This window comes from Topomyia yanbarensis, chromosome 2, assembly GCF_030247195.1.
Source record: "Topomyia yanbarensis strain Yona2022 chromosome 2, ASM3024719v1, whole genome shotgun sequence".
Lineage (NCBI taxonomy): Eukaryota > Metazoa > Arthropoda > Insecta > Diptera > Culicidae > Topomyia > Topomyia yanbarensis.
Window position 1 is genome coordinate 71,607,519 of NC_080671.1, and position 14,658 is coordinate 71,622,176.

The window sequence follows — 14,658 nt, forward strand, 5'->3', positions numbered from 1 at the left end:
ACAAAGTCGAGATCGATGGTGTAGTTATCGATTCAAATTTGGCATTCGCGGATCTACTGAAGGACGGGATTGGCTGTTTCAAAGATCACAGTTTTCCAGTGGGTTTAGATTTTAAATGATAATCGCACCGGACGGGACAAAATGGAGTGCCGCTTCAAACTAGTGTGTTTCTTTAGATGTAGCACTCGGTTGAATGAAGTTGAAGAATTGTGAACAAAGTGTATTTTTACAAGTTCTTGAATTAAATTCAAGTGCATTGTGACACTCCTTTTATAGTGGCACATAACCACAATAGACCTAAATACGGATCGCAGTGGTTCGTCTCCAACAACAACAAAAAAATGTGCATCTTGCGAGATGTAAATATTTTTAAGAGTGTGGGTTTTATGTTCAAAATTTCCAGCGAACTCCTGGATCCTTTGTGTTTCAAGGTTTCATATTGCTCACTGGTGCGCTCGCAGTTAGAATTTGCAAGCATCGTCTGGTGCCTCTACGATGCAACATGGAGTGAAAGGATTCAAGCTGTCCAGCGCACATATTTATACGATATATTTTACGTCAATTGCCTTGGAATGATCTGTTGAACCTGCCACCATATGTGAGCTGGTGCAGGTTATTGGGACTACATACTAGGGTGGGGCAAAATGATCGTTTTTTCAGCACAGCACTTTTTTGGTTCCTTTTGGGGTCCCAAACAACTGTGCAAAATTTGGGGTCGATTGGTGTTGACCCGGCGTAGCGCATTGCGTTTGAAATTTGTATGGAGATTAGTATGGGAAAACCTACATTTTTGCATTTTTATTTCTACACACTACAATTCTTCTTTTAGTATGCAAACAAATAGATAGAAGTGTAGTCCAGGATATGCTGAACAACTTTGCTGAAGGATATATGGTGTTAGAATGTCTCTAAGCCACGTTATAGCTGTTCAAAGTTTGATACATCGAATTAAATGCCAAAAATAATTTTCATTGCCAACACTGCCGGTGTACCAATGGTATTTCATATAGCATATTTCATATAGCATTCCAAAATAACATCGATCACGAGGCGTGAAGCTAATTTCTGGATTTCAACATGAAATCTATCAGATCCCTACAACAATTTTTGCTTCAGGTGATCGAATAGCATCGAAATGAGCATCCCATAGTGCCTATTAAAATGAAACATAATCAATGCAATCCTCTGACATATCAACTCGACATCAATTGATTCAGTCTGTAACGTAACTTCTATTGATAAAAGTCAAGGCAAAGGGATACAGTATGTTTTATTTCATCGTTACTATTATGCAATTCATCTGAACATTCCAACTCGACAACATTTCAGTTCGAATTTCTACATATTAAACCCCCCCCCCTCACTACGCCCCATTGCTCAACTACCTACGCTCATGAAACTGAGCTAAGGCTTTTGAATAATTCATCCAAACATATCAATGTGGTAAAACTAAAATATATAATGTTATTTTGGAATGCTATATGAAATACCATTGGTACACCGGCAGTGTTGGCAATAAAAATTATTTTTGTCATTTAATTCGATGTATCAAATTTTGAACAGCTATAACGTGGCTTAGAGACATTCTAACACCATACATCCTTCGGCAAAGTTGTTCAGCATATCCTGGACTATACTTCTATCTATTTGTTGGCACACTACAGGAAGAATTGTAGTCTGTAGAATTGAAAATGCAAAAATGTAGGTTTTCCCATACTAATCTCCATACAAATTTCAAACGCAATGCGCTACGCCGGGTCAACACCAATCGACCCCAAATTTTGCACAGTTATTTGGGACCCCAAAAGGAACCAAAAAAGTGCTGTGCTCGGTTGATGTGGCTATGATTACATTTTTCCATATAACAATGCCCCACCCTACTACATACTTTACAAGAACGTAGACACGCTTCGCAGGCCATTTTCATATCTAGCTTTGTTGGCTGAGTATGATGTACCCGATCTCATTGGACAAATCAACCTGTTCGCCCCAACGCGTATTTTACGCCCTCGAACATTGCTACACATCGAAATGCGTTACACTAACTACGCTGCCAATTTTTTGTGGAAAAACGAAATGACATACGAACTACTGCTAGATTCGTTATTTATCGATAATTAGAAAATGATAAATAAATCGTTTTCTAATTATCGATAAGTTACAGATAAAATATCAAAAGCAGAAGGTCGTATGTCTTTGCATTTTTCCTCAAAAATTCTCAAATATTTGTTTGATTTTTCGCCGAATCCAGGAGAAGGTCCCATTAAGATGCCAAGCTGCTTTCATCGCTAAGATTATTCTAGGTTATCCGCATTTGTCGGGATTATTGAGTCAACTCCACATCTATGCATTAGAACCTATGCTTCGTCAACGAAGCTTTTTGTTGTTGAAACATAGGAACTTCTTGAATGGTGGTCCTATCCACTTGATGTCTACCATATTCAATGAACTGTTGCCAAATTTCGATTTCACTACCTTCAAGAGCCAGCTATTGAGGAGTTTTTGATTTGCCAAATATTTACATTTTAAATTAGAATTTTTTATTGGAATTGTTATTTGCTGCGTTTCTTTCATATTTTTTTAAATTTTATATTATACAAGATCAGTTCAAATATGTTCAATCAAACTATGACGATACAATTGTACATGTCACATCTGGTGATGCCGTATGGCATCACGCGCGGAGAATAAGTTACGCTCAAAAGGTATTAGCTGTCTTAATAAAGATGGCTAAACAAACATACAGTCTGAAATATTTTTCACCATTGGTCCAGTCGATTTTGCCATAATTCGCACTATTTTAGTAAAAATATATTTTTTTCAAACCAACTTATTTGCTGTTGCTACCCTGCTGATGATTTAGAGCCAAGTTTCCCTTACATGATGTGGTCGTTTCAGATGACGATGCACGCGTGCCGGAATAACTCTGGTGTGAACAAATTTTTAATCATCATTTCCCACGCTTTGAACTTGAATGCTTCCTCAGTTTGCATCCTATGTATAGTTCTACGGGCCGTTCAACCAGATTGAAGCTGTCCGTTTTCTTTCCCCTTTGAACCTTTTAGGAAAAAAAGTATTTTCATTTTTCAATCCTTGGTGGTATGAACACAAAAACCAACTCACTCTTGGTTAACTTTGTTTTTATTTCGAACAGTTGCGTCTATAACATCATCTCACGCCCTTTGCTCTATCCTTCCTTAGCATGGGAGCCACGCTGCACACCCACGGCCACAGTCATTCATCGCCGTCGCTGAACGACAGCAAGCATGCCAGCTCGAGCAACGGTCACAGTCACAGCCACAGCCACAACCACAACGAGGGATACACGGAGGAAAACATCAACGTGCGGGCGGCCTTCATCCACGTGCTGAGCGACTTTGTGCAAAGTCTCGGCGTGTTCATTGCAGCTCTCGTCATCTACTTCAAACCGGAGTGGAGCATTATCGATCCGGTGTGTACGTTCCTGTTCTCGATTCTGGTGCTGGCAACCACCATTGCCATCATGAAGGATGCACTGTTGGTGAGTATAGATTTCCATCTCGGTTCAGCGCTGTTCTGTGTGAATAATGGAAGGCGTATGGTATCGCATGCGATATATTCTAGTTGATATTGTCGAAAATTTAATATTCGTTATGAAACTTTGTGGCATAGGGAAGAGGAAGGATAGATTTTCCTTGTTTTATTAGTTGCTTCATGGTGAGGGAGAGAGAGAGAGCTCATATGCAGTTCCATTTTCATCATTTTCCTTATTTTCATTTTGATACACCCATACCCATTTCTACTCATTAGCCAGAGTAGGATCTTCTCTCTCTCTCTCCCTCTCTCTCTCTCTATCTCACTGTTCAACGTATTGACTCAAATGGTTGGATAAAAGATGAGCATTACACATTATACAGCGCAGGTTTGTTATTATTCTGTTAGAAAACTAATAGCGTGGCACCCTGATTAACAGAATTAAAACAAGCACAACCACCGTTGATCTTGTAGTTGGAAGCTGCGATGTGACTCTTATTCAATCCATCCATCCATTCTCTCCTAAAAAATATGTATAAAAAACTGATGAAACAATAAAAATATTTTTTAATTATTGTAGTTATTTTGAAAAGTATTTGGGAATATTTTATTTGTTTTTATCAAAATTATCGTATTTAACCCATTCATGCCCATGTTGTTTGTGGACAACAACGTTTGTAAACAGCTAAAACTTTTGATTGAGGCAAGATTTTCTCGCAAAAACCAGTAAGGCTATTACATGTGACTATTGCCTTTCATTTGAGCATTAACAGTTACAAGGATCAGCTCTAGAACTGAAGTTATTGCAATTAAATCACACTAATTCCGCTGGAGCAGTGCTGCCAGGGACAGTTTATGTTGACGACGGAAAATAATTTTTCATATATCTTCGTAATGGTGCAACATTTTTGAAAACTGATAAAACTTATCAATTTAGTCTGTCTTTGGCTACGTTTTCCATGCAACTGGACTATTGTAAATATTCTAGGAGAATTGTATTGAGCATTGGACAGTACAAATTGAGCAGCTTCTAGCACTGCAAGGGAAGCACCTATCTTTATGAAAAAAAATACTTTTCATGTTTCTTGATCTCACCGTTTCCAAGGAAAAATAGCTTTGAAATCCTACATGCACTAGAAAAAAGTTGGGCATGAAAGGGTTAACGAAGGTTTTAGACCTTTTTGCCATTGATGCATAATACTATCGGAACAGAAAGATTGATCTCTCGCATCTCGCCTTCCAAAACGTGCAGCTGTTAGTGATTTTTCGCAGATGGCAGATCCTTTGCTATATAATATTATTGAGGGCTGTAAGCTGATTTTTTATTTAAAATGCATTAATCATGATATTGTTGACGTTCTCGTGAATAACTTAATGTATTTAGAAGATACACCTAATAGTTTTCACTTTCATGATCTTGTTAATAGTGTAAAGGTGCTAAGAATTTTACGGGAGCTGTCGCATAGGATTCCCTGGTTTGTAATACAGTGAAGACCCAATTTTATCAGTCCCAGATTTGCCCTACCCCCGATTTCGTTAGCTTTTTTATTCGATTTTGTTAACCTCCCAGGGAAATTCGTTTGATGGGTTCCAGCAGACGAACCAAGTCAAATGCGAGTAAATTATTTCTTGAGCTTATTTTTGATATCAAATGCTAAATAGTCAACTAACAAAAAATTTCTTTTTCAATTTTTTCATTAGAAGACCCCTTTAAGAGGAATTTATACTAAATAATCAAAAATGGTTATGACGTTACGTCTAGGGACTAAGAACGAATATTTTAAATTTCGGTTTATTAAAAAAGAAAGAAAAAATATGCCCTGATTTTGAGAATGACCCCATGTTGACACGTTATTTAAAAAAAAATCCACATTATTTAAAAAATCAGAGCAAAAAAAATTCGGAAATCCGTGCAATTTTGCCCCCGTTCGTTGATTGGTTGGAAGAATGGTTGTTTCCGAAAAGTTTTCGTGCTACTCAAGTCACGGAACTTCGCTTAAAAAAAAAACAATAAATTCATCCCATTGAATTCCCTTTTATGCATTTCTTTTTCAGTTTTGCAGCATTACAAGTAAGCAAGAAAGAAGAAAGAAAATAATTCGTAGCTTCATAACAGGTGATCTTATTCGGAAGGTGATAAAATTTCACTTATTTAACACAATTCCGTCCACGCGCTATAAATGGTGACTGTTACGATTAACGCCATTTGAAACCCTACAAAAGTTGTCCGAATTTGATGAAAATATCTCATTAGGGCAGTTTTGTGATGCTTAGTTCATATTTAAGGTTTATTTTTTTTTAACCACAAAATTTTGTCCCTTAGAGCAGTTCGAAAATTCAACATTTACGAATATAAAGTGTACTATACCGGAAAATGCATTATCAAAAAATTGTGCGTAGTGAATTTTTAACAGAATACACATATTTCTCAATTGTTGATAATACTGATAGAGATTTATAAAATATGTTTCAAACCCTGGGTAATCAAACACTGCCATGCGTCTCCTTCAGACATACCATGAAAAAGCAGCTTTTTCATATCTGCGGGCGGAAAGGGGCAAAACAAGACTATCATTTTCGGAAAGTACACTACTTTTCAAGTGTCATGAACTACAAGCGATCTTTCCGAACTGCTTCGAAAAAAGGTACAGCCACTTTGAACATTATAATTTTAATTTAATGCGCGATTTATTATTTCTTCTTCATGCCGAGCGCGAAGAAAGGTTTGTGTCGACCAAATCGAATGGCAAGTATAACTCCAGCGTATAACCTTTCAAATGAAACCAGTTTGACCCTAATCGGTTTTAAACTAAAATGATATATCCATTTGAATGACACAGGTTTTAATAGTTTATTTAGAATTCATTATCTGTTTCACCTTTGAAGCTCTGTAAAAAAAATCGAAGTTTCGTCCCGAAGACTTAATATTTTGAGAAGACTCTACTCAACCAAACAGAGAAAAATGTTAAATTATGAAAAGTTCAAAATAAAATTTTGAGTTTTTTTCTAGCTAGGCGACACCGAAAACCATTATCAATTTTAGTGTCATTTGAAAGGTGGTGTTCACGGTGACGGTGACAATTCACCATTTATTGAAAACACTGGGAAAAGATATGTCCTCAAGCAGGAATCGAACCTGCGATCTCCCAGTCTCTAGTTGGGTGCGTTTACCACTCCGCCATCGAGGAACTGTGATGACGCGTCACGGATTCCCCACAGTATCGTGATCCCCGCCACAGTTTTAATACCTACAGTGAACCGTTCTATCCCCAATGCCTCTCAAAAGCACTCACTCGTTAGTCTCCCCAGTGGATCAGTTTAATAAATGGTGAATTGTCACCGTTTCCGGTTCATTCTTTCTGTCTGTTTCCCGTTCGACACGACAGGTAAAAACAAGACTCACGTCAAAACAAGAAATATTTGTCGAAAATGAGTTATCCGTTGGACTGTATTCTGTATCACCATTGAATCACAATGCACAAATAAGATAACCGAGTTTGATTAGAAAATATAAAAAATACCATAACATTGATGTCCCATAGATTTGGCTCAATGGAAAAGTAAATCTTGAACAGCGTTTTTCTCGGCTTGCTGTTTTTCCATATGGGACTCTTATGCTGTTATGAACAGTTCAGTAGGTCTTAAAAATGGATTATTGACGCCATTTTTAAATCGAAGATGGCGGTTTTTGGTTACCAGAACATCCTGCTCAAAAGGATGCGATCGAAGAAGAAGTGGTTGAATTTCACAAACAGTTCTGTATATGAAAATAAATATAATTTGATCCAATAGTGAAAAGATATATTTCCCAAAACTGCTGCCGTAGCATTTAGTATGCAAAATTTCTGCACATAATGTTATACGGAAACGTAATCCAAAATAACGTTGATTAGAATACCATTCCCCCGAACGCAAGCGGCTCGAAAGGATTTCTACACTTTCCTTTTGATCGGTTCATCTGCCATTCTTGTATCGCTCATTGCGGTGCGAACCGAATCTCATTTTCGAAAGCATCCAATATGCTCGCGCACTGACACGAGTACAAAAATGTGTATTAGTGGGTGTTGCTCTGATGATTCAACTGGTGAAACTAGGAAGATGGCGTTAAAATCGCAAAACAGGATGTAACCGGTGATTTGTTCGAGGAATTTGACTTACATTTTCCTAAGTAAACTAGCGTGACTCCATGCGGATCTCCCCGTGCTATTGTACTGCCAATCATATTCTCAGTAGAAGAATTAGATAACTCGTATACCAGAGAGAATTGGCAGTTTCCTTCGATTTCAGTCGTCTATTTATTTCTTGACAGGAATTTCAAAATAGTTTTTAACGCCGACCCGTATTTCATACGGAATTTAAATATTGTACATATGGTAATGAAATGGCACCATCTTGGATTTCAAAATGGCGTCAATCATCAATTTTCGTTATCTACTGACCACCACCTTTCAGGGGACATCCCAATTGATGATTGTTTTCAGTGTTTTATAGCAAACGGGAAGCCGCCATCTTGAGTTTCAAAATTGTTTTTTTATATATTTTATTTTATGTTTGATTATATTGTTTTGCTTTCATTACATTTCTAATTTAGTATATTGGGTCACCAATTGTGACCGAACAGTGGTGACTTTTCATCCGTATAGGTTACATAATTCAGTTAATTATTATTAAGATATAATATGCTTCCGCAGTTAGGTGATTTTTGCAGTAGGAAGTTTTAAACTTACTTATCATGTGAATAAGTAGCTAAACAAACCTTATAAACTAACTTATAAACTATAAAGAGAGCTAATCGTTGCAATTATATGATTTTTGTCGGAAAGTGTTTATAATACTGTTCGTCATAATTCCTAATGTTTACATGTTAACGAGTCTGTGAACTCGTCAGGGCCGTCGAGAGCCGCGTCGATACCCAAGGCTTGTATTACTACCGGGCCTTTTAAGTTAAGTTAAGTTTTAAGAGTTAGTATCTCTTCAGCCATGGGAAACTCGTGAGTCCGTGATTTCTATTAGACTCCGGTTGACTCATATTGCCACATCTACAGATAGCGCGCCAGACAGGCGAATTTCGACAGCTGCTTATTCCGCTGTATCCAAATAGAGTAAAATTGTCATAGTTACATAATTTTTAAATTTGTGGGTATTCAGGAATCAGTAGCGTCTGACTCAAATGGCACATTCCTAATGTAGATCGGATATCTGTGCCTTGCCATGAATCGTTTTTTTCATCATTTCCCTGATGGGAAGGATTGGGGGAAGTGGTAAGGTTAGAGGTAAGGAAAATAGGATCTGCAGGTGCTACAATAGCAGGAATAATACTTCCAACCCACAGAGGGATTTAGAATTTGTATTTTAACAGCGAGCGGATATATTTCGTTTCGCGCTTTTGTTCTATTGATGGTCTGGAACATAATCAATAAGCTATGTCTAACATGGTGAAATTGTATGGTGTAAACATTGGCCATCTTTAGCTCCATTTGTACTTTTAACAATAGATTTTAAGGAACGTCTCGAAAAGTAAACAGGAATATATTTTGACCGCAATAGGCCACTTTCTGCTTGTAATCGTCACTCATTTGCTTCGACACAGTAGCTTGGAACACAATACTTTGCTTCTACTGTGCAGACAAAGCGACACATGAATTGATTTATTTGCTGGTAGCGGTGGAGCAGTTTTTGGCTTTTGTTGTAAGCAAAATGAGAAGGTAGCAGATTCAGCTCAAAATTCTCGTTTAAAAATATCAAATCAAAAAGATTTTCGATTTACATAAGTAAGCTGTGAGAATATGTGTGACGCGACAACAATTTAGACACAGAACACAGTAATCAGACGCAAATAAAACAACTGTGCGTACAGTAGGCAATTGAGCACTGCTGCTGTTGGATGAGCTGAACTGATTTGCTTTCTTTATTTCGCAAATTGTAATTGGGTTCTGATAGACATGACACGCATCTTTGGTGAGACCCAAAATCTCCGTTCTATCTCAACACAATGCATTTTAGAAGGAAAATACTAGTACGTGCTATAACAATACAAAAATATAAAAATTAACCATTTTATTCAACGGTTAGTTAAGTTCAGTCTATCTTCTCATCTCGCCCAGAGTAGAAACTAAAAATCGTTCCGCTATAGATACACGGTAAAAACGACTGCAGACGAATTATGTTGCTATTGATTTATGAAAATGTCCTGTAAGATCAGCTACTCGAGAAGTGAAACAATTACTAAACGTGCAGAAATACGCTTACATGAATTATCTCCACACACCCCTGACATCCTGATTAACAATTTTATGTCAAGATACGGAGAAGTGCTTTTCATAACAGCTGAAACTTTGCATTTTCCCGGATGTCTCTAACGTTGTTCTTATGGTGAAAATGCTTCCTTCATACGTAAGCATTTTATGCGGATCAACCGAAAATGGGACGTTTCATCAGACAACACTGATTAATGAATATGCACCCATGGAAGATTCCTATGCACGAGTTCTGCAAAAAAACACTACACCACGGAAAACTTTGTGCAAAAGAACAAAAAGCCCACCTGCTAAGCTAACCGTAAACAGCAGCACACCGTTATCTTATGCCAAACCACAAACGGCTACAAAATCAATATCTACGGCTTTGACAGGAACAAATATTCGCTCAACAACAATCACGCCCAGTATCTCCACGCCAACAACCAGCATAACCAGTAAAGAAGCGAACGTAGAAGAGGATGGATGCGTTTGTCCGTGCGCTCGCATTCCTGTTTGACGCTCTATTACTTTCTTCGAACATACTTTGAATTGATTGATTGATTAATTGATTGTTTTAGTTGGGGTTTTAACCTTACTTTGAATTGGCTTCTCAATATTTCGTAGTGTAGGGGAGCCCGGGGCTAGTTGGCGGTTGGGGTAAGTTGGAGGAATCCCTTTTTCTCTGTTTCTATTAGACATATAGCGCTTTCTCTTCTTGTGTATCTCAAGTTATGTGAAACCCGTTATCCAATGTGGTTTTGTTGCAAAACAATTTGTTTGGTGGAAGTTGGGGGTGATATTGTGTTTTCGAGCATACCAAGTAAATTTTCTAAATTTTAAAGACTTTGCTTTATTTAGCGTGATTTTCAAACTATTTCCTGAATTATTATATTTAAGTAAAAATTGAAAACTGAAAACATCGCCAACTAGCCCCGGTCTCCCCTATTCTTCGATTCATGTAATAAAACACGCTTTTTGTAACTTGTCAACTGTAATGTCAACTATCAAGTAAACTTTTTTTTACGCTTTCATTATACAATAATTTAATAAGACGAATGGATGCATTTTGTTTGGATTCCTTCAAAGTACTAAAAGTAAGTTTTTTATCGTAAATCAAACTCAAGTATTGAACGTGGTCAGATCACGTGAGATGCTAGTATCATTACAGCAAAGTCTACCGTTTGTGGGTAGATTAGGAAGATCAGAGGTAACAATATTATATAGGATTAGTGCGACGCTTGACCTTTGAGGGACACCTGCTTTAACGGGTAGCTTATTAGATTTACAATTCTGATAAGATACCTTTGTTGTCACTTTGTTTTCCGAGTTTTGCAACCAATAATTTTTAATAAAATAAATTTTTTGACGTGCTGACAAAATTAAAAATTTTCTGAAGAAGAATTCAGCGTAGAAACTAATTTTATTGGTTTGATCGATCGTAGCAATCATCGACGACGCATGAAAACAATTTTTGCTCCGTCAAAAAATCAATTTTCTCGCGCTTTATTATTGGATTTAGAATATTTACAATGTTAGTGATTGTTTCTGATAAAATTTAGTACTAGTAGTAGTAATGGCTATTACGTGTTCGGTTTTTGTACAGTTAGAAACGTGGTCAAGCAAAAATTGCGCATTCGAATCCTTCTGTATAGATTGTTCCTGATGTTAGACACCGCTCAAGCCAGAAATTTTCATGTGTCGCGGTTTCCATCAATGGAAACGTTGAAAAGAGTTTAGAATCAATTTTTGGAATTCAAGAATAAAACACTGCCAACAACACTAGATGACCAGCGATTAATCAAGAATTCCAGATCTTGAGTTCGGCTCAAGCAGCACAGATTATCAAAATAGTTGAGTTCCCGACTGCAAGATTAGCGGCACTGAATGCATAGGTATCGACGAGGTCGACGCCGTTTCATATTGGACAAATGCCTTGACAAGTTTCGATACTTTGAGCAGATAATTTGGTCAGATCTAGCTTGTTTATCCTTATATTTCTTTGTATATGCTGCAGAAGAGCCAGAGTCCATCTAGATGATGATACCTGGAAAATTCATTCTGAAATCGATTCTCAATCCTGATTGGATTCTGTAGGATTTCGGCGCGGATTCAGCAGCCGACTTCGGCACCGAATGAGTCGAAATCGGTAGTTACATTTAAGCTAAAGTTCATGTTGAGTCCATTCAGGATTACGACCCGGTGCGGAATGAATTTGGGCTATTAACTAAATCTTATGCTCATTTCGTTTTGGAATAAGAGTCGCTCTAGGTTCACGCAAAACTGTCATTTTATATGGGTTTTGTAAACATTTGGGCGGCTCAAATACAAAACCAAGCGAGTAAATGCGCTGTAACCTAGGCTCATAAGCCAGGGCAGGGCTAAATACTTCTGTCCCATCCCAGGAACCAAAGGAGTGACCTTAACCCTCTCAGCCAAGTCACTCCCAACGATTTATTAAATTCCCATCAAATTGAAACGTTCGGTACGGTTGTCCACGTTTCTTTCTTAAGCAAGGTTCAAAATGATTCGTTGATTAAATTATTCATTAAATGAATAATTTAACTGAAGTAAAATTGTGAATCATCTTCATTTTGTACGCTGCACAGTTGGCCCGGTCGCTTTAATGTTTGTGTCACATACCATAGGTACCACAAACATTAATATTGACAAGAAAAATTGTTGAAAACAGCAATTTTCCAGGATCCCTACATGTATTGGCTGTGTATATGTAGACTGGACTAGACTAGACGTAAATACGTAATTGTTTCAGAATTCGTAGCACTTTGTTAACGATTTTGGGAACATTTTTTGTCGTGTGAGAACCAGTTCTCACGAACATTCTCAAACTCACTGTAAACACTGGTAACTCTACGAATTAATCAATCCCAAGATAGCAAAAAAACGGATACCGAATCAATACTGTTTCCAACTTAAATCTAAACGAAGGATGTTCGTGTGAAGGCTGTTGTATCTGCTTGAACAAACGTTAAGCTTTTTTTTGCATTATCACTTAATTTCGATCCTGTGTATTTTCGGCCTCCGTTATTTTTTATTCGTTAGGTTCAAGCAGGAGCCTGTTTAAATGAGAAAGTGAAGTTTTGAATATGTGAAAATAAGAGCCTGGGAAAATGATACGGCTGTTCTTTACATATCATTGTCAGGGCAGATGTGCTTGGAGGGAAAATTACAGTCACGGTTTGTTTACGGTAAGAATATTTGTGATATTATTGATTATTCGGGTACATTATTACGTTGCCATAAATTTAAAAAAAAAAATGTGTGTGCCTGTTTCAGTATCGATTATTTCAAACACAGTATTTTTAAACGTCCGCACTGATTTCTTCGGAATAATACCAATGAAGACTACTCCGCGAAAAGTACTTTCCCATCAACGGAAAACGTGAAACCCTCGCGACGTCTAATGAATATTGTATTTCAATTTAAAACGCTTACGCTAATGATCCCCTTCTTTCTCGACCCTGAACCATCACTTCCGAAAAGGCTTTTCAATCTCTGTTGCAACGCCAAAGGTGTTAAAAATTTCTACACGCGTATCGCACCGCTCTGATCTACCTTTTACCGGTTTTTATTTTTATTGCTTCTGATCCGATTTCATTCTTTTTTTTCGCTTTTCTCATTTCCATTGCTGCTGCCGGGTTCTTTTCAACGTACACTCGCCAATCCGAACGAGCGCACAGGTCCTGATGGAAGGTACGCCAAAGTATCTTGATTACACCGAGGTGATGCAGGTATTCCTTCAGATCGAGGGTGTCGTACGGGTGCATAATTTAAGAATATGGGCGCTTAGCATCAACAAGATAGCGCTGTCGGCTCATTTGGCTGTCGGTGAGTATATTCACGTATGTACATCGGTAAGTCGCTTCCGGTCGGCGATATGATTGTATGGCTGGCTTTCATTCCTGTTTGATGGGAGGAATGAGATAAATCGTGCTTTCGTCTGAAAGCATTTGATTGATTAATGCAGACGGCTGGTAGTTTGTTGCGGAATAAAGTACCATGCGCTTGCACCAATATATGAACAGCTTTCAATTGAGCTATTTCTACAGCAATGTTGTTTGCATTTGCGTGCTGTGTGGTTGTGGTTCTACTACAAACTCCGGTGCAGAACGTTGTTCGAAGTAGTTCAGCTTTCCCATTCGAACAAACCCTAATTTCACTTGCAAAGTGCAATGCATTGGGAATCTGCATGTTCAATTGGCTTTTAAGCTGCTGCCGTTTCCATCCCGACTGCCGAGATTTCTATATACGTTCGCTTGTTCGTTCAACCATCACGCCGTACAGCCAGGCAGCCGATGGGGAAGAGTTTATCAGACCTTAATTTAATGTAAAATAATTTAATTCGTTTTCTACTCGCTACCGAATGCTTCTCTTACTTTCTCTCGGCAGCCCCGAATACGAACACGGAAGCAGTACTCCAGCAAGCAACACGTTCCGTTCATGCAAAATATGATTTTTTCGAAACCACACTGCAAATCGAGGAGTTCCAGGCAGACATGGAAGATTGCAATCAATGTACGAACCCGATGTGAGGCTGCCCCTGGTGCTGGTACCGGTGCCGGATGTGGATTGGAAGCGAATCGTGGGAAAACTAGATGGCGAGGAAGGCAGCTTTTATCTCTTTGGGGTGCTTCTGGCTGCTGTGTACCGTACGTAAAGGAAGGAAGGAAAGCTAAGTCGGTTAAAGTGAAGTCAAGTGTATATGTGTGATGTGAAACAGATAGGAATAATACAATCAGGAATACAGCAGCGCAGTTGGTAGGTAAACAATCATAAACTTATTTGTATTCAGACGATACAAGACCAGTAATGAAAGATGAAAAATCCAAAAGAACGCTGCAAATAAAAACAGGCGCCCAAAAGCCTAAACATGTGAACATCGAGAGGA

At 38.0% G+C, this 14,658-nt stretch overlaps 1 protein-coding gene across 1 annotated transcript in view; it reads left to right on the top strand.

Annotated features, from left to right (window-relative positions):
- The window catches only part of LOC131678418 (proton-coupled zinc antiporter SLC30A2-like), a 109,688-nt gene extending 95,041 nt beyond the window's left edge, over window positions 1-14,647 (top strand). Inside the window, exons 6-8 of the mRNA XM_058958570.1 lie at window positions 3,202-3,520; window positions 13,451-13,598; window positions 14,160-14,647. Of these exons, the coding sequence (XP_058814553.1) occupies window positions 3,202-3,520; window positions 13,451-13,598; window positions 14,160-14,302 (610 nt within the window). The 3' untranslated portion in view covers window positions 14,303-14,647. The remainder of the gene's footprint in view (window positions 1-3,201; window positions 3,521-13,450; window positions 13,599-14,159) is intronic.
- The last annotated feature ends 11 nt before the right edge of the window (window positions 14,648-14,658 follow it).